The sequence below is a fragment of the Centroberyx gerrardi genome, chromosome 22 (assembly GCF_048128805.1).
Source record: "Centroberyx gerrardi isolate f3 chromosome 22, fCenGer3.hap1.cur.20231027, whole genome shotgun sequence".
Taxonomy (NCBI): domain Eukaryota; kingdom Metazoa; phylum Chordata; class Actinopteri; order Beryciformes; family Berycidae; genus Centroberyx; species Centroberyx gerrardi.
This window is the reverse complement of record NC_136018.1, coordinates 6,513,916-6,532,080: the sequence shown is the minus strand read 5'-3', so window position 1 is coordinate 6,532,080 and position 18,165 is coordinate 6,513,916. Positions and strand designations below refer to the sequence as shown.

Below are 18,165 nucleotides of genomic sequence, written 5' to 3'. Positions count from 1 at the left end.
ATGTTGGGCCCAATTTAAAATTTTAAAAACATGTCAGAGTTGAAATCAGATGAAAGACTTGTTTCAGTCTCTAACAAAAAAGTTTCACCGGTGCACTCCGCATTCACAATCGAACGCACACCACATGGGGCAGACCCAAACCAAAGCTTAACCAACCACAATTGTCTGAAAGCAATGAAGGCGCAGCTGATTGGCTGAAATCGTAGCCTATCAAATATCAGTATTTATCCACACACTTCCTCAATCCATCGATTTCAACACAGTGACGCTCCCTGGCTGGGGGGTTTATGGGCTTCGATAATATTTTCTCATAGTTTTTTTTAGGCATCACAGCACCCACCCTGTCTGCTGTAGGCCTACTGAATCAAAATGCAGACGTTAAGGTGAGGAATCCTTATACATTTATGAAAATAATATAGCAGGTTACACATTTGCTTCTCTTATCCCAATTAAATTTAGATAGGCAGTGTTAACCAGTCTCGTGTTACCATGATACTAAAGACCAGATAGACATTCAAAAAGATTCTAAACAAGTTCAAGTTCAAATGTAGGCTATTATTTGCCTTAGGTAATGACAAAGCAAATTAGTGTTTTTTTTTTTCTTTTCCTTTTTTCTCCTCCTGTTTGTCTACATCACACCCTTCTGCTGGTTGCCCAAGTTTGACTGATTTCTCAATACCTCAGAAATCTCTTCCGGAGTCCATGGTCCTCCGCTGCAAGACTAGATGACAAGACTGTGGTCATCACCGGAGCCAATACTGGGATTGGCAAAGAGACAGCACTTGACCTGGCAAAGAGAGGTAGCCTATAGATACACCATATATATTGTATAGTCTTATTGTACCCTATAGGCCTACACCACCATAGTGATCCCACGGGTCAAGTCACGTCAACTTCACTATGACACTGACTCACTGTCTGTGTTACTGGGTGCTTGCACCATACATGACATAGTTCAGTGTGTGTGTGGAGGGGAGGCTACATTCCCCAAGAGCCTGAAATGCCTGAAAGGGAGAAAAGTTTGGCTCATTTTGTTTTCTGTGAGGTAAAACTGATGTACAGCTCCATAAAGAAGAGGACTGCAAATGAATGAAAGTTCAGTCAAGAGTTTTCTGAACAGGAACAACATGAACAGTCAAATTCACTCCTTTGTTGACTTTGAATTTGAATGACTCATTTTGTGTGAACTCGTTCGTCTGAACTTTTCCAGACGGGTCAATTTTAATATGGATTTAATGATATTCCTCTCAGTTCCAATTGAGAAGATGTATATCCTGATATCCAGAAAGTCAACTTGAATGCCGTTCCATTCACCATATTTTCCATATTTTCAACTTCATTCTCTGTGGAGCTCTACAACAGATAAGTGTGTGGGGGGGAGAAAGAGTTAAAAAGGGAGGAACCTCCATCATATCGTAGGTGACTGGTCTATCTGATTTTTAATCAAAGGTCAATATTAGCCTAGCACAATTTTACATTTTAACTTCAGTAGCACACACTGTGCCATCCTCTGGAGTTAATGATACATTTGCTGAATCAGAAATTGTGTGTATTATAGAGCTTAGTTGGATATTAAAGCACAAACAAACCATTCATTTTCCATGCAGCAGTTTCACTCAGTACACTGGAGTGGCGTTACAGATTTCAGTTTTGAAATCAGTAGAGTTGTTCATGTGCTCAAATACTGTTTGGACTGGTCCACACCATAAGAAGAACAGAGCCAATGTGAATTTGTAAATTGAGTGGCATCTCCCTTTAAGAGCCCATCTTGTAATCAGCACTTGTTTCCTAAGATGTTTAATGAATATGGGCCCCAACTCCTTTTGTCTATTGTCAATGTTACTGTCTATATTCCCTTCTATCAAATATTACACATCCTGTACATAGGCTATAGCCTTCTTTGTCATCAGGGGGCGCTCATTACCCACATATTACCCGTATATCTGGTGTGTATATCTGTGTGTGCATAAATATGTACACAATATGTGTGTGTGTGTGTGTGTGTGTGTGCATAAATTGTTTCTCATATTTTATTTCACTGCAATTTCTATTTAGGGGCAAAGATCATCATGGCATGCAGGGATATGGAGAAAGCACAGGTCGCCGTGAAAGAAATCATTGAAGGCTCTGGAAATGAAAATGTCACTTGCATGAAACTTGACTTGTCAGACACCAAGTCGATAAGAGAGTTCGCTGAAGTCATCAACAAAGGTATGGAGCTGTGATGCTGGAATGAGGTTTCTGTCGCTCCGTGTGGCCACCTGCTTCAATTTATCAGAGATTCTTTAATTGTGCCTTCATGCGCTATAGGATATATCGAAAAAAACAAATTTCCTAGTTGGAAACTTCACGTGAACGCCCTCCAAAGTCAGATGATTAAGTGGGAAATTTTGCTACCCGATTTTCAGAGTTATGACACAATGGTGACCTTTAACCTTCTCAACAAGGTGAATAAATCAAGTTTTGTGTCACTCAACGGTAAAAAAAAACACATGCATATGCACCTTTATTGCTAGTTTGTTGTCAGACTAACCTAACATTTGTTTGAATGAAGTTCATCAAATTAACTTGAATGATAAACATAATGGGACTAGTAAGCCATATCAATTGACTTCTGCCTTCTTCTTTTCTGCAGAAGAGACAAAACTCAACATCCTCATCAACAATGCTGGGGTCATGGTTTGTCCATATGGGAAAACAGCAGATGGCTTTGAAATGCAGATTGGTGTCAATCACATGGGTAAGTAAAACCAATGTAGTTTCTTACCATCCTTGAGTTATACAGCTAATGTTTGGTTTAACTGGCCAGTTGTTTCGCCAAATTTCCAGATCCAAATTATTCTCTAGAAATTTGGTGTCTTAGGACGCGTTCACGTCATAACGGGATGACTTCTCGTTGCTCTAACTTGGAAGCGTTCACCTGTTTAATCCGTTAGGAGGCCCGCATCCAAGTTGGCAATCAGAAAGTCAATTGTTGACGTTAACAGGTTATTTTATAATCAACCATAAATGAACTGCAGCAGATGTTTATCTCTTTTTCTGTGGAAAATATACTGTGTTGATGCCAACTAGGAAATATCCACATAATATTCCCACATGTCCTACATGTAATTTACCACTAGGGGGCTGATGTGAATAAATCCAAAGCGGCGTGAATGCAGCATTACTTCCTTATGCTGTAACTGTTTGACTGGGTTGCCTGGGAAATGGTAGCATCTACAAATGAACCATATTTCTCTGTGCCTTTAAGGACCATGACTTGCTTATACAATGCTAGAATACACCTATACTTAAAGGATCAAGGTAAACAGAAATGCTGTCTGTCTAGTTCTGTTCTAGCTTTGTTTCAAACACAAATTATAGGGAAATCCACTTTTTGTAAGTCCTGTCATGCTGTGCTGTATATAGCCCGTAATTACTTTATTATTTAGCAGTAATATTATTTTGCTGATAAATATTTATTGGTATTACAACTGCTTGCTGAACTGATGCCCGATAAGGCAAATAGTCCCTCTGTAAGATAAAAAGGCTGTAGTTTATCAGTTATTCAGTACATTTTCTTTCCTGCCAAGGTTTATAGACCACAATTTGAAAGACAGCACTCGAATAACTTCCTTGCCTGTTATTTTGTGTCACTATAACATTTGTGATATGCACATATTATATAAACATATTATACAAACTATTAAAGTAAGCTGTGGTGGATATTTTTGTGCTGATTGTCACTGACATCATTACTATTCGACCTTGTGACCATCGTCTGATCAAACAACCTACAAACACCTGTACACACAAGTCACATATCTGTTATTAAGTCTTTAGGAGAGAGACTGATAATCTTCCACCTACATTTTTATCTGATCTAGAGTGAACACTTTGATGTGGGACAGACTAGCAGTGTCCTCTGATCCCCCTTTATTCATAATAATGCTACAGATATTTCACTGCTCAAGGACTGTAGCAGGTAAGCATGGCAGGCTGAGCTATTACAGACATTTCTATGGGGCATAGAAATTCCCATGCCATGAAAAGTGCTTTCACTTACTGCAAACCTTTTCCCCTCTTTGATGTAAACTTAAGGCCGAAAATCTCTATGAATTACCGTGAGACAAACTGGTGGAACATGGGGTAAAACACCTATTGTTTTTGTCAGATGTTTGCCACTTGAGACCAGGATACAAGAGCCTTTACCGTCTTTGAGATATTCAGTCGGCATTTTGTGCAGAATTGTCACTTCTATCGAATATATATAATAATATACATAATATATTATTATTTTCAGGTATATAATATACCTGAAAATATATTGTATTCACCTTGGAACTCCCACAAATCTCCACATTTGGAAATGTCAAGCTAGATTAATTCATTTTTTTTCTCAAACGTTACTCCTTTGCGCCACAATACCTCCAAGAATCCCCTCTTTCTCCTCTCTCAAACTCCTCTCTTTGAAAATAAACGTTCCTACATGACACTTACCCGAAGCTCCCTACCTTGTTCTCTAGGTCACTTCCTGTTGACGCATTTGTTGATTGACCTGATTAAAAGATCAGCGCCAGCCAGGATTGTCACTGTGTCTTCCATGGCTCACGCCTGGGGAGCCATCAACCTAGAAGACATCAACAGCGAGAAGGGATATGACAAGAAGGCCGCCTACAGCCAGAGCAAGCTGGCCAACGTCCTCTTCACTCGCTCGCTGGCCAAGAGACTACAAGGTGTGTATTATCCCACACACACAAGGCGAGTTTGCACGTTGGAGGCTTCAAATGGCGGTAACAGTTTGGAAACTTTAGGCTGATAAGACAGATGTATTTTTACATAGAAACATTGTGTATAATGCAACTTTAAGTTCACTGGAATTATTCTGCCCTATAGAGCTGAAACATAGACGCAGGTCACCACCCTTAAATTCATAGTGTTGTCACATAATGACACCAAAATTGGTGCCGTTTTTCAAAATCACTGGTGAAAACTGTGGAAAGCATTACAACTAATGCATTGTGGATGTCTGTCATACTTAGTTTCCATAGTTATATGTGCAGTGTACAGATACATTTAGAGATTTTTTGCCTTGTACAATAATAAAACTTGGTCCTGTTACAGACTTTTTTTCTTTGTACAATAATAAAACTTGGTAGAGCATGGAAGTAGCTGTCAAGGTTAGAGGTTTGTTTCCTACTCATGCTGCAAATGTATTGTGCTGTAAACCCCTTTGGAAAAAAGCATCCTAAATGGTGTATGTTATGCTAACTTGGTATTGTCTTGTGTTTCAGGTACAGGTGTGACGGCGTACTCTCTCCACCCCGGGGTCGTCCAGACTGAACTGTGGCGTCATCTGAACGGCCCTCAGCAGCTTGTGATGAAGATGATCAGTCCCTTCACCAAGTCCTCTGTCCAGGGAGCCCAGACGACCATCTACTGCGCTGTGGAACCAACACTGGAGACAGAGAGTGGCGGATACTACAGGTAGCTTTGTGTTAAAACATGTAAAATAAGATATAAAGGCTCATGTAAAGGTCCCATCACAAATGTCCTTGTCAACCACGTCATGGAGGTCCACTGGAGAACTGGTTGTGCCCAAATAATGGATAAATAAATACAGAACAACCAAGCTAGAAAAAGAGATGTACATGAAAAAGATTGTTGTGGTGTGGGTGAAGGTCAGTTCAGTAATGTTGGAAGTAAAAGTGAATAGTCTGATAAGGTAGATTTGTTTCCAAATTTTGGTTACTGTGACACAGGAGATTTTAACAGCTGTGTTTTGGCTTTGTTAGCTAGCTAGCTAACTAGCCAGCAGGATAAATGTTAGTGTAAACATTAACATTAACGACTGACATAACTAATGCTAGCTTCTACTAGATTTGTTAGCTAGTGTGCAAGTCAGATGTAGGCTAATTATAACATGACAGTGATGGTTAGCTGACCAGATCCTGTTAGCTAGCTAACAAGCTAACATTATCTAAACACAAATCGATCTAAAAACGGCACAGAAATTAACCAGGCCTATTGAATTCTGTTGAGAAGTTGTGCATTTTGAAATGTAACCTGCTGTTCTCAGTCACTGTTACCAAAAAGCTGTGGACCTCCAATATGGCTGCCAGAGGGTTACGCCATGTAAAAGCCCTCTATACCATTTGGTGAGCTCCTTCTTTTGCCATAATTGGATACATTTTGAGCAAGAGTGACCCCAGGAGAATTGGACTCCTAAACCTGGCATTGTTAGTGACACACTGTACCCATTGAACTTTGCAGGGCCACAATTATTGTATGATTCATGTAACACATACTGTATCTCTCTGCCTACAGTGACTGTGCCCCTGCCACCTGCTCAGCGGCTGCAACAGACGACAACGTGGCGCAGAAGCTGTGGGAGCTCAGCTGTCAGATGCTGTCTGTGTCATGGGATTGAAACTCTTAGGATGGAAAATGTAATCTTTCTATTTACAGTTTGTAATGGCAAACACAAGTGCTTCTTCACAAGTTACAATATATCTTCATTTCATGACACTCATTTTTATTAACACAGCCTGACAATAAATGGGTTACATTATTGTGATGTCTGATGTGGCTCACAACTATATATTTAATATGCAGTTTTCATATTTATTTGTTATGCAAAGGAACATATTTCCACAATGTTTTTTGCATTAATTATAATGCGTCTACAACTTAAGTTTTACAATAATTATAATAATCCTCAAAAATGTTCTGTGCATTTTGACAATACTTTTGAAATTGATATCTGGAATAACATTGTTAACCTAATAAACATTAGAGAAAGATTTCAAATAGGTCAACATAACTTATTTTTCAAAAGACATTTTCTGATATTAAACTCATTGTTGCAACCCATACTTTTGCTCTTGTCTCTGCTTACATGGATACAGGAAAGGCAATCACCATTTTGGGTCCTAATTGTTAAGGGGTAATTATGATGGCTTATGACGTATCTGCACTCTTCTTTGGCTCTTTGTGGATGCTGCTGTGCTCAGTTGTCCTAGAGAGCTCTGTTTTACATCACTTGAGGGAAAAAAAAATACAAAAAGCCAAAGTGTCACAAAAGTTTTGTTTGAAAATCCATGTCTAAGGGTTTTGAAAACTTTGTTTAATGCGTTGGGAATTAAAAACCTTGGATTTCAATTACTCCTTTGTTTTTAATGGGTCTTGATGGGATATTTTAGTTCTGTGGAGAAATAGTGGGCAAGGCTATAATTTCTCTCATCAGAGACTATATAATGAGTGGACACAGGGGGATTCCTGATTTTTACTTATTAAGAAAATTGATGAATCCCTGGATCAGCGTTTGATTTGGTGCATGAGACTCAGAAAGCTGATGTGTTACCATGGCAACGGCATCATGAACAGTTGTGATGAACATTCTAACTTCATGAATCTCATGTTCTTTCCAAACATGGAACAATGTTGATTTACATGACAACATTATCATAATTCTCTTGAAGCCATGTTCGGTTTACCAAAGGAAATTACCATGATACACTAGGAAGTGTCCTTTCTATCCATTCAGGTTGCCACAGCTAATCACTTTAAAATCACTGTATGATGATTAACTTATGAAACGTACATAGGTAATAAAAGGAAGATAACTGCTGAATATGCATCTCACTGCATATTGGAAAATCCATTAAGGAACTAATGGGATGTAGATAATGCAACCAAAGTATCAAGGTTCTTGGTGCTGCTTTTTTTACAACATTCTCCGAAACCCTATTTACTATCAAAGCGAAAACTTGCCTCATATAAAACATGTTGATTTCACTGAAGCAGTTGAGAAAACTCTAATGTTAGGCTATAAATTAAAGTGAAAACAATGCTTTGAGTACATTTAAGAGTAACAAATTGAGGAGGGTTATGGGGAAATATAATTCTTACATAAATTGAAATGCTCTTTGTTTATTCCTATGATCTTTGTTGTTTTTAGTTGCATAATGTGAGTCCAAAGGTTAGTTTTGCTTACACTGGCCTTTATAGACATCATTCCAATGTATGTGAAATGAAGCAGAGGATCTATTGGATGTTATAAAGAACTAAACAACTTATCTGTGTTAATAAGCCTCCATCCAAGTTTTGTCAGATAACATTTGATATACAGTTTGTCTTCAATGGCAGCGTCTACCTTGACCTGAACATATTGAAACAAAACATATAATGGAATATATAGGCCATACTCTTACTTAACAAGCATTGTATACATTATCTAATGCTTTGGAATATAGATAACATTGTTATGAATGGGTGTTACTTAATGTTTAGGCTGACAAGTTTGTGTGATTATTTATAGATTAATAAGGTTTTACAGTTTCAGAATGATGCCTGTGAGACTCTGAAGACTATTTTAAACTTGATTTTCTTCCTTGTTTGGTTGTTTGTTCCTCATACGGCAAGACGGTGATCAGCCTCAATGAAACAAGACCTAAAGTCACCCCATTGTTTGATAACGTATTGATTTACTCATTAAACTTGGTCTAATCATTTGCAAGGCACCATAAAGGTGTGCATTGAAGTCCTTCATCTCCATGGCCACGTTTACAGTCAATCATTAATGTTTTATTAAGAAAAGAAACTCGGCTATAAGAATCAACTGTAAGTCAGGCAGTGATACCATTACCAAGGTTAAAAGGTATGGTGAAGGAGGCATGGGTGCATGACATGACTGGACTAATATCAGAAAGTTTGACAGAATAATAACCACATTTATTTCAGCTATTTCAGCGATACTGTCTTAACTGACTTTATTGACTTGATGGTACAATGATAATTGTTGTTTTTATTCCCTTTGCAGTTGTTCTCAGTGATGTACCATAAGCATGGAAGAAGCTGAAGATGGTATTGCTGTGGTGGGCATAGGATGCAATTTTCCAGGCGGTAAGCCATTTGAGTTTTGAATCTTTCAAACATTTTTAGGGTTTCTGTACATTTTACTGAATAAGTAGCATTTACAGATCTCTCTCTCACACACACACCCACACACAGTATACAATAAGATATACAAAATATAGATAGATAGATAGATAGATAGATAGATATACAAAGGTATAGAAAAGTGCAAAACAAAAAATACTAAATCTAGACAAATTTCATCACTTTTAGTCAAATTCTGAAATTCATTATTTTGAGTAAAACATGTTTTCTTACTAAATGAAAAAAAACAGTAACCTTTGGAGTTAGTAAAATGGGACCCTGATGGTTCCAATTGGATTTTTTGATTAAATATTCAATAGTTCAGAAGTTCAAAATTCAAAAGTTAATGTGGCCAAATTCTAAATTTGTTTTGATGAAGCAACTTCTAGGCCTTTCAATACAGATTAGTGTTTATAAACCAGGACAGGGGAATCAATCTTTGAAAAAGTGCTTGAAACAAGGGGTGGCCATTTTAAATCAACAATTATATTCACAATATCATGATAGAGCTGTTGAAGTATATATCTTTTCAAACAGGAGAAGGGCTTGAAAATTTCTGGAAGGTTCTTGTGGACGGGACAAACTGTTCTGTGCCAATTCCCAAGGAGAGATTTGACCTAGCCAGCTGGTATGACGCCGATGACAGCAAAGCGGGTAAATCCCGCACAGCTAAGGCGGCTCTCATTGAAGGGTAAGACCTTTAAACCTGTATCTCTTTTTAAATTAAATTAACAGCAAATATTTCCTTTGACATATGCGTTACTCATGACTAGCATAACCACTATCACTATTAATATGTGAACAAATAATGAGATAATGAGTCATGGTCATGAGTATTATGACTGATAATGATGTGCCAGCTTAACAGCGGCACATCAATCCAAATTATATGAATCTGTTAAGCCATTTCATTTTAGGCTAACCACTAAGTGATATGTGAATTTTCCCAGGTTCAATGAATTCGACCACAAGTTCTTTGGCATCAGTGATAGTGAAGTGGAACAAATGGACCCTCAACAAAAACAGCTTCTTCAGTGTGTGTACAGAGCTTTAGAAAATGCTGGAATTCCTATGGAGAAGGCCAATGGGACAAGGACAGGAGTGTTTTTCGGTAAGACAGTAAAAATTAGTTGTTAATTACCGAGTATCCTTAATTGTTGTGATATTACTAATACTGCTTCTGTGTTTACTTTTTGAGTATTTATCCCTGATGTAAGTTTTTACTATGCAATACATGCTACATTTCTAGACAGTATTAATGAAGTAGCCACTACAAAATGTGTAAATTTTCTACATGTTTGTATGTTGTTTCTGTTACAGGTCTAATGAACAGAGATTATGAGCAATCTGCTGCACATGTGCACCCATCTGTGATCAACCACTGGACTGGCACAGGACTAGCTATGAGTATAGCAGCAAACCGAGTCTCCTACATCTTCAACTTCACTGGACCCTCACTGTCCATAGACTGTGCCTGCTCATCATCCCTTGTGGCTCTTCATCTTGCCTGTCAAGCCATCAAACAGGGTCAGTACAGTATGTCACATTAAAGAAGTTGCCTGAACATTATTGTCTTAATCAGAAAGAAACATCTTGTCAGGAAACTTATACTTCTGATGCTGTGGCTAACTTTGTTGCCTGCTGCTTAGAGCGTTGCCAATATACATTGCCCAATCTATTAGTATCACCATCATAGCATAAACTATTATTGTCTGAGATTTTAACAAAATATGTTTTGTCTTATCAGGAGACTGTGAGATGGCTTTGTGTGGAGGTGTCAGCTGTATCATAGAGCCAAGAGTGTTTGTCGCTCTCAGCAAGGCGAAGATGATCTCACCTGAAGGAACCAGCAAGCCTTTCTCCAGCAGAGCAGATGGCTATGGCAGAGGAGAGGGATGTGGAGTAGTTCTGCTGAAGCCGCTGAAAAAGGTCAGAACATGCAGAAATTAATGAAAGGACACAAACTGTATTTACATTAAAGTTGGGCAACAATAGGAATTTTCAAATTTTGCTTGAGATCCACAATTTCCAAAGCAAGTACTTTTTTACTTTACATTGTATCAGATATTAGATCAAAGTAACTTCTCAAGCGTAGCCAAAACCTGTATCGTGCTATGGCACTAATACTCTACAGGCCGTACTTTACTGCTGTGATTTTGAGATGATTTCTGACCACACTGCCCCAGTAAATTGCAATAAAGCACATCCTTTACTACTAATGCTTAGGTACTATGGCTTTCATACAAGATGCAAAATAGGACAAAGCAAGAAAGATACCTTCGCCTATAGCAACCAATTCTATTTTTGATAAAGCATGGCTATCCATTCTTTATGGGAATTATCAGCGTGGTTGGAATGTGTCTTTGACGTGTCATCAGATTGCTTTGCTGAAATTACCTTTTGTATTATTAGTGGCAGTAAATTATATCAGCTCACCTTTATACTTGTTACACGTACTTGACAAGCAAACAGCTCATCCTCAGATAAACTCTCTAATTGAGAATCCATTGATCATGCACAGTGAATTTCTCTTGAACTTTATTCTCTGTAACTTTAACTCACTGTAATGTTAATTAACCTAGCATTTTGCACTAAAGTTGCTTTTCTACAACACTTGCTAGCTTGTACCACTGTTTACTATAGCTATACTACTTTATGCAATGGCATTTTGCTTCTTCTAAACATGAAGAAATGTCCTTGTATTCATAACACTTGTTCATTTTCCATATCAGTATTGGTAACTACATGATTCTGTGTCAGTGTGTGATTCATTTGTTGTTCAAAATTATTTTGTAATGGGTTTTAATAGTTCCTATTCAACCTAATAATCTTAATATTTAAACTTGACTGTGTACAACAATATGCCATCATAACACAGTATTATAATTTATAGAATAACATTACAACTTCTTTATATGTCAAACAGGCTATACAGGACCGTGACCATGTATGGGGCATCATTAGCAAAACAGCAGTCAACCAAGATGGTCACACAGTTTCTCCAATCACCAAGCCCTCCATGCTTCAACAAGAGGAGCTGCTGCGCAGAATCTACTCAGAGTCTGACCTTGCCAATGTCCAGTACATAGAGGCCCACGGGACTGGAACCCCAGTTGGAGACCCAACAGAGGCAGGGAGCATCTCAAACATCATTGCTAAAGCCAAACCTCCAGGATCAGAGACACTCAGGATCGGCTCTGTGAAGAGCAACATTGGACACACAGAATCTGCAGCTGGAGTGGCAGGACTCATTAAGGTACTCTTAATGATGAAGCATGAAACCATTGTTCCCTCAGTTTTCTACTCTGAAGACAGTGCCAGTGTAGATGCCAAAGCCCTAAATATAAAAGTTCCTACTGAAGCAGAAAAGTGGCGAGCCTCTGGTGAAAGAATAGCTGGAGTGAACAACTTTGGCTTTGGGGGAACAAATGCACATGCTATTGTCAAGCAACACAAACAGTCATACCTTCTGCAAAACAATAATGGGAAACAAAGGAAGTATTTTGTCACGTCAGCAAATTCTCCAAAATCTCTCACTTTGATGATGGAAGACACCATTAAACAGCTAGATGCAGAAGGCATGGTTGATCTAGATTCTCTGGTGTACACATCAGCTTGCAGGAGGAGCCATCTAAAACACAAATACAGAAAGGCCATCATGATTTCATCTGCAGTTGATCTTAAAGATCAGCTAAAATCTGCCCTAAGCAAAAACATTGCCCCCTCCTACTCAGATCCAAGGTTAGTGTTTGTTTTCTGTGGAAATGGCGTCACTTACCATGGCATGTGTAAGCAGCTACTAAAACAAGAGACTGTATTCAGAGATAAGATCAAAGAGATTGGAGAACTTTTCCAAAGGTTGTGTGAACTGAACATCTTGGACAGACTTGAGAGTGAGTTTGAGAGTAGTGACTTCACAAAACCAGATGTTGTCCAGCCCCTCCTGTTTGCCATTCAGGTTGGCATTGCCACCCTCCTCAAGCATTGGGGTGTCAAGCCTGATGCGATACTTGGACACTCTGTTGGAGAGGTTGCAGCTGCTCACTGTTCTGGCCTCTTGTCTCTTGAGGATGCAGTAAAAGTCATCTATTTCCGCAGTACTCTCCAGAGCAAGGTCACAGGAGGGAAGATGCTTGTGATCAGCAACATGGCTGTATCGGAGGTTGTTAATCTTCTCCCTCGTTACTCTGATAGGGTTTGCATTGCTGCTTTCAACAGCCCCCAGTCCTGCACCCTCTCAGGTGATGCAGATGCAATAAAAAGCCTCCATGATGAGCTAAGCACCTCAGACAAGAGTCAGAATCTGTTCCTCCGTGTATTAGATGTCCCTGCTGCTTACCATAGCCACATGATGGACCCAATTCTGTCTGAAATAGAAGAGAGCATTGGCTCCTTACGGGTGAATGATCTAGAGACAGAGTTGTTCTCTACAGTGACAGGCAAGGAGGTAGAGCAGCCTGATTTTTGCACAGGAAAATACTGGGCCAGAAACATTCGTGAGCCAGTGTCTTTTGAGCAGGCAGTGAGATCAGCAACTAAAGGGAAGAAGAATGTAGTCTTTGTGGAGATCGGCCCAAGAAGGGCCCTCCAAAGGAACATCATGGAATCTCTGGGAAATGACACCCCAGTTCTTGCCTCGGTGCAGCCAGACAAAGATCATGAAACGGCAATGAGCGTTGTGTCTAAGCTGTTCGAACTAGGGGTTCAGGTAGATTGGAACCACTTCTACAGAGGATATGAGACAATGCCATTACCTTTCCCGAGATACCAGTTTGATTGCTCTCAGAGAGATGTTATCATTGGAGCAGCACAGAAAAGCACAGCAGGTAATCATCCTGTGCTCTGTCAGACTGGCAATGAAAGCAATGTTTTCAGCTGTGATCTGTTGTCTGATTCTTCATCTTACCTGAGAGAGCATAAACACAATGGTATACCCATCATCCCTGGAGCCTTCTATGCCGAGTTAGGTTTAGCCACATTCATGGCCAGTGCCAAACCAAAGGTGCCCCTCAATTCACTTCAGCTCAGTGTCAATTTTCAGAGTCCATTTGTCTTAACCCAGAATGCACCAGAAATGAAAGTGCAACTACAGCAAGCGGGGAATGAAACTAGTTTCACGGTATTCTCCCCATCTGCAGTCTATGCATCTGGCACAGTAGTTTCCAAGCGAGAGAGGTTAATTGAGGAGCAAAGTATTTCATTAAGCTCCATCTACAAAAGATGCAAATCTGTTGTGAGCTCTGAAGACTTCTATGGCTATCTCTCTCAAGGTGGCTTTCAGTATGGGGATGTTTTCCAAAATAAGGGGGATGTGCACTATGGGGAAGAACTGATGGAGGCTTATTCAGTTGTCAAAGTTCCAGAAGAATTATGGTCTCAATTGCATGACTACTGCATCCATCCTGTTGTGCTTGATTTCTTGATGCAGCTTCTCCCAGTTGCAATAGCACATGCATTTGCTGGCAGGCCAGGGTTTCCTGCCAAAATAGGAAGCTTGACAGTGTTTGAACCCTTGCAAGATGAGATGATTATCTATCTGAGAGCAATTCATGTGGGTCTTGATCACTTTGAGGTATGTGGCTGCTTCACAGATAAAGAAGGCAGAGTGTTGGTTGAGGTTAAGCATGTGCTAATCAAGTACCTTGGTAGTCGTTCTCATGTAGTTGAGGAATACTTCTACCATAATGACTACAATGTTGTCTCTGAAGACACCACATCCACTCCTCCTCCCAAGGCCTTGGTCTTCTGTGACTGTTTAGGGATATCTAAAGCCATGCAACCACACCTGGACTCAAGATCTAGATACATTTCCTTGACACATGCAAAAGATATCTTGAGCCATGGATTCCCTGCTCTCTTGGCAAATCTCAATATCACAGATATCGAGAAAAACTTTGATGAGGTCTTGTTTGTGTGGGGTAAAGAAGACCTCAGTTCACTGGCAGCTGATATTATCCTGCAGAACTTGGTGGAGTGCTGTGAGATTTTCCGACAGATAGTCCTTGAACTGAAGGTAATTCGATTTCCAAACTCCATCAGAGCAATAACCTACCGGTCGTCTGAAATCACAGTAGACCACATAAGTCCAGGTTTTGCCCTCTCTGGCATGACAAGATCATTTGCTGCAGAGATACCAGATCTTTCATTTCAGCTGATTGACATAAATTCTGTCTCTGCTAAGGACATTGCAGCTCTGGCTCAGGTCTTAAGATTATATCCTTGCAGTAAGTACCCAGAATTGGTGGTGAAAGATGGGTTGGTTTTGAAACCTTCCATTGTCCGCACCCCTGTTGAAATCACTGACAGTTCAGAGGGCAGTTTCTGCTCTACATTGTCTGAGCCCTACATCCTCCAGACAGCTGATGCGCATGCAATGACTCAAGTGTGTGCAACTCATTTTGATGATGAACACCAGGCAGTCAGTGAGAGATCAGTTGAAATTCAGCTCAGTAAGATATGTGTTCATTCATCTGATTATTTCCCTGTCAGTGCTTCACATTTGAAATTTGGCCAGACACTCTACTGGAACAAATACTCATCTCAGAATCACAAGCTACTTGCTCTTGATTTCAGTGGCACTATTACAGCAGTCGGAAAGGATGTTAGAAAATTGAAAGTTGGAGACCACGTTGTTTCCTGTTACCCTGTTGTGGCAGCCAACAGGGTCACAGTTCCAGAGGATGTGTGCTACAGTATGAAACAGTTCCAATTCCTTCAAAAGACACCCTGTGTTTCATACTTTGTGCTGGCATGGGAGATCCTGCATCGAGCCTTGCCCAGAGCCAAACAACATCTAGGAATCATATCCTCGGTTCCTGACTCTGCTCTGATGAAAGTCTTGGCCCTCACATCTCACAAATCAGGATGGAATGTCATTGCTGGCACACAGTGCAATGGATCATTTGTAGGTGTTAATCAAATGGATGCATTTGTCCTCCTGCCTCCATTTGATGAATCTCTGATTGCTAAAATTTGCAGCTTGCCTGGTGTCCGAAATGTTGTCATCATCTGTGAATCTCAGTCTCAGTGTTTGCTTGCTCAAGCTGCTTTCCAAAGTGTGAAGGAAGATGTTCACATACAGACCATTCACATGCCAACCATCTTGCAGAAGGGATCCCTGAGTGCACGGAGGCCACACATTTATCACTGGCTCAAGTCCTTGAACTTGAACAGAAAATTTGCCCTTGAGAGCTTTACCTTTCAGAGTGTGACATCCGAAAGCATCAACGCCCTTCCTTCAGAGAAATCAGAATCATACTTCAACTCAAAGAAACTGCCTGTTGTGGCACTGGAAAAAGATGTCAAAGGTAAAGATGTCAAAGGTAAACTATCTGACATTCCATTGCTACCAACAAAAAAACAGCTTTTCCGAAAGAGAGCTGTGTACATTGTGGCAGGTGGTCTCTCTGGGTTGGGCTTTGAAACAGTCAAGTTCATTTCTCAAAGAGGGGGAGGACACATTGTCATACTCTCCAGGAGCAGACCCACACCGGACATGCAACAAGAGATACACAATGTGGAGAAACAGTGTGGGTCGTGCATTACTTGCATGGAGTGTGACGTATCTGTCTCCGAGAATGTGCACAAGGTTATCAGTGTCATTGGCCAGAAATTCCCTGCTTGTCCAATCAGAGGAGTGTTTCACAGTGCAGTTGTCTTGCATGACGGGCTGATTGAGACCCTTGACAAATCTCTCTATGAGAAAGTTCTCAAACCCAAAGTAAACGGTGTTCTGAATCTGCACCATGCAACACAGAAATGTCAGTTAGATTACTTTGTGTGTTACTCCTCCATCTCTGCTTTTCTGGGAAATGCATCACAAACAAACTATGCAGCAGCCAATACATTCCTTGACACATTCTGTCAGTATAGACGCAAACTTGGGCTCCCTGGTCAGTCTATCAACTGGGGAGCTCTGAACCTTGGTCTCCTCTTGAACAAGGAGCATTTCCAAAGGTTTCTGGAGGCAAAGGGGATGATGGTGTTGGATGTGGCTGAGATTTATAAAAGTTTGGAGCAATGCCTTGTGCTCAACAGACCCCAACAGGCTGTTTGCAGGTTTCACTTCAAAAACATCAGGTACAACATCCTCTCTCAAAATGCTGCCTTGACCATGCGCCTGTCCGCATTGGTAGAGGAGGCTTTCCAAAAATCCAAAGAAATGGATTCAGAATCTAAACAAGCAGACTCTGTCTCACCAAAAGAGTATGTCAAATCACTACTCAGTGAGACCATTGGTACTGACAAAAGTGAGCTGAACGATGAATCGCCTCTTTCGTCCTTAGGCATTGACTCAATGCAGGCCATGACTCTGCAGAATCTCATCTTTCAAGAGAGAGGTGTGAATGTGCCTTTGGTTAAACTGTTGGACCCCAATGCCACGATATCAACAGTGGTAGCAATCCTAAGTGAAGGAGCAGAAGGTGAAAATTTCACTGATAACCAAGAATCGCTTCTGATTAAAGACATTGTTGTTGCTTCAACAAGATTGTAAAACTGTCAAATGCAGATATTATACAGATTTAATGCATTGCCAGTTTAACCATTATCATAATATGATAATGCTAGAATAATTGAGGATTTTTTTCAGAGAATTCAATAACAGGTTTGCAAAGGTTGTTACAATAGAACAGCATTCCTGTGTTTCGCATGCTATTAACATGCTATTAACACATAGCATGTATTTTCAAGTGTTTTATTATGGTTATTGTTTTGGTTTATTTTTGATATTGTATTTTTAAAGTGCATTTTACATTGTTTTAAGCCATGTTATTTTGTCCAATTTTGTATAGACATATCCAATTTTGAATGGATATTTTGTATTGGAATATCATTTTACTCATTAACCTGTTTATGATGAAAATGCTCAACATTACAATTATTTATACCATAACTGTCTTTATAAATGATTTTATAATGGGCATACCGTAATTAATCTGATGTTTATAAATTATTTTATAATGGGAAATAATTTATGTAAAACATATTAAATTATTTTGCTAATATTTCATAAATTTGAATCTTAAAGCTCCTATCTGTATGTTGTTGTTGTTTTTTTTGAGTATATCAGATGGAAGTCAAATTAATAAAAACACCAGCGTCAACACTCTTTTATTTTATGCCCTTGAGCTTCTTTTTCTGGCATGTTTTCGTCCAGTCATCTCTTACAGATCAAGGTCAATGCTTATCATTATTAGCTCATTGATTCTGATTGATTATCAACTTTATGACGGTGATGGAACACAA

At 39.5% G+C, this 18,165-nt stretch overlaps 2 protein-coding genes across 2 annotated transcripts; both read left to right on the top strand.

Moving 5' to 3' along the window:
• The first annotated feature begins 263 nt into the window (after positions 1-263).
• On the top strand, positions 264-7,140 carry rdh12l (retinol dehydrogenase 12, like). The gene is made up of 7 exons (XM_071895515.2): positions 264-383; positions 685-800; positions 2,056-2,211; positions 2,636-2,740; positions 4,506-4,715; positions 5,274-5,466; positions 6,307-7,140. Exons 1-7 carry the CDS (start codon positions 370-372, stop codon positions 6,407-6,409), a joined length of 897 nt encoding a protein of 298 aa, XP_071751616.1. The 5' UTR covers positions 264-369; the 3' UTR covers positions 6,410-7,140.
• Positions 7,141-8,825: 1,685 nt separating this feature from the next.
• Positions 8,826-17,413, top strand: LOC139908667 (phthioceranic/hydroxyphthioceranic acid synthase). The gene is made up of 6 exons (XM_071895410.2): positions 8,826-8,883; positions 9,457-9,610; positions 9,870-10,030; positions 10,240-10,446; positions 10,667-10,848; positions 11,846-17,413. Exons 1-6 carry the CDS (start codon positions 8,826-8,828, stop codon positions 17,411-17,413), a joined length of 6,330 nt encoding a protein of 2,109 aa, XP_071751511.2.
• Positions 17,414-18,165: the final 752 nt, after the last annotated feature.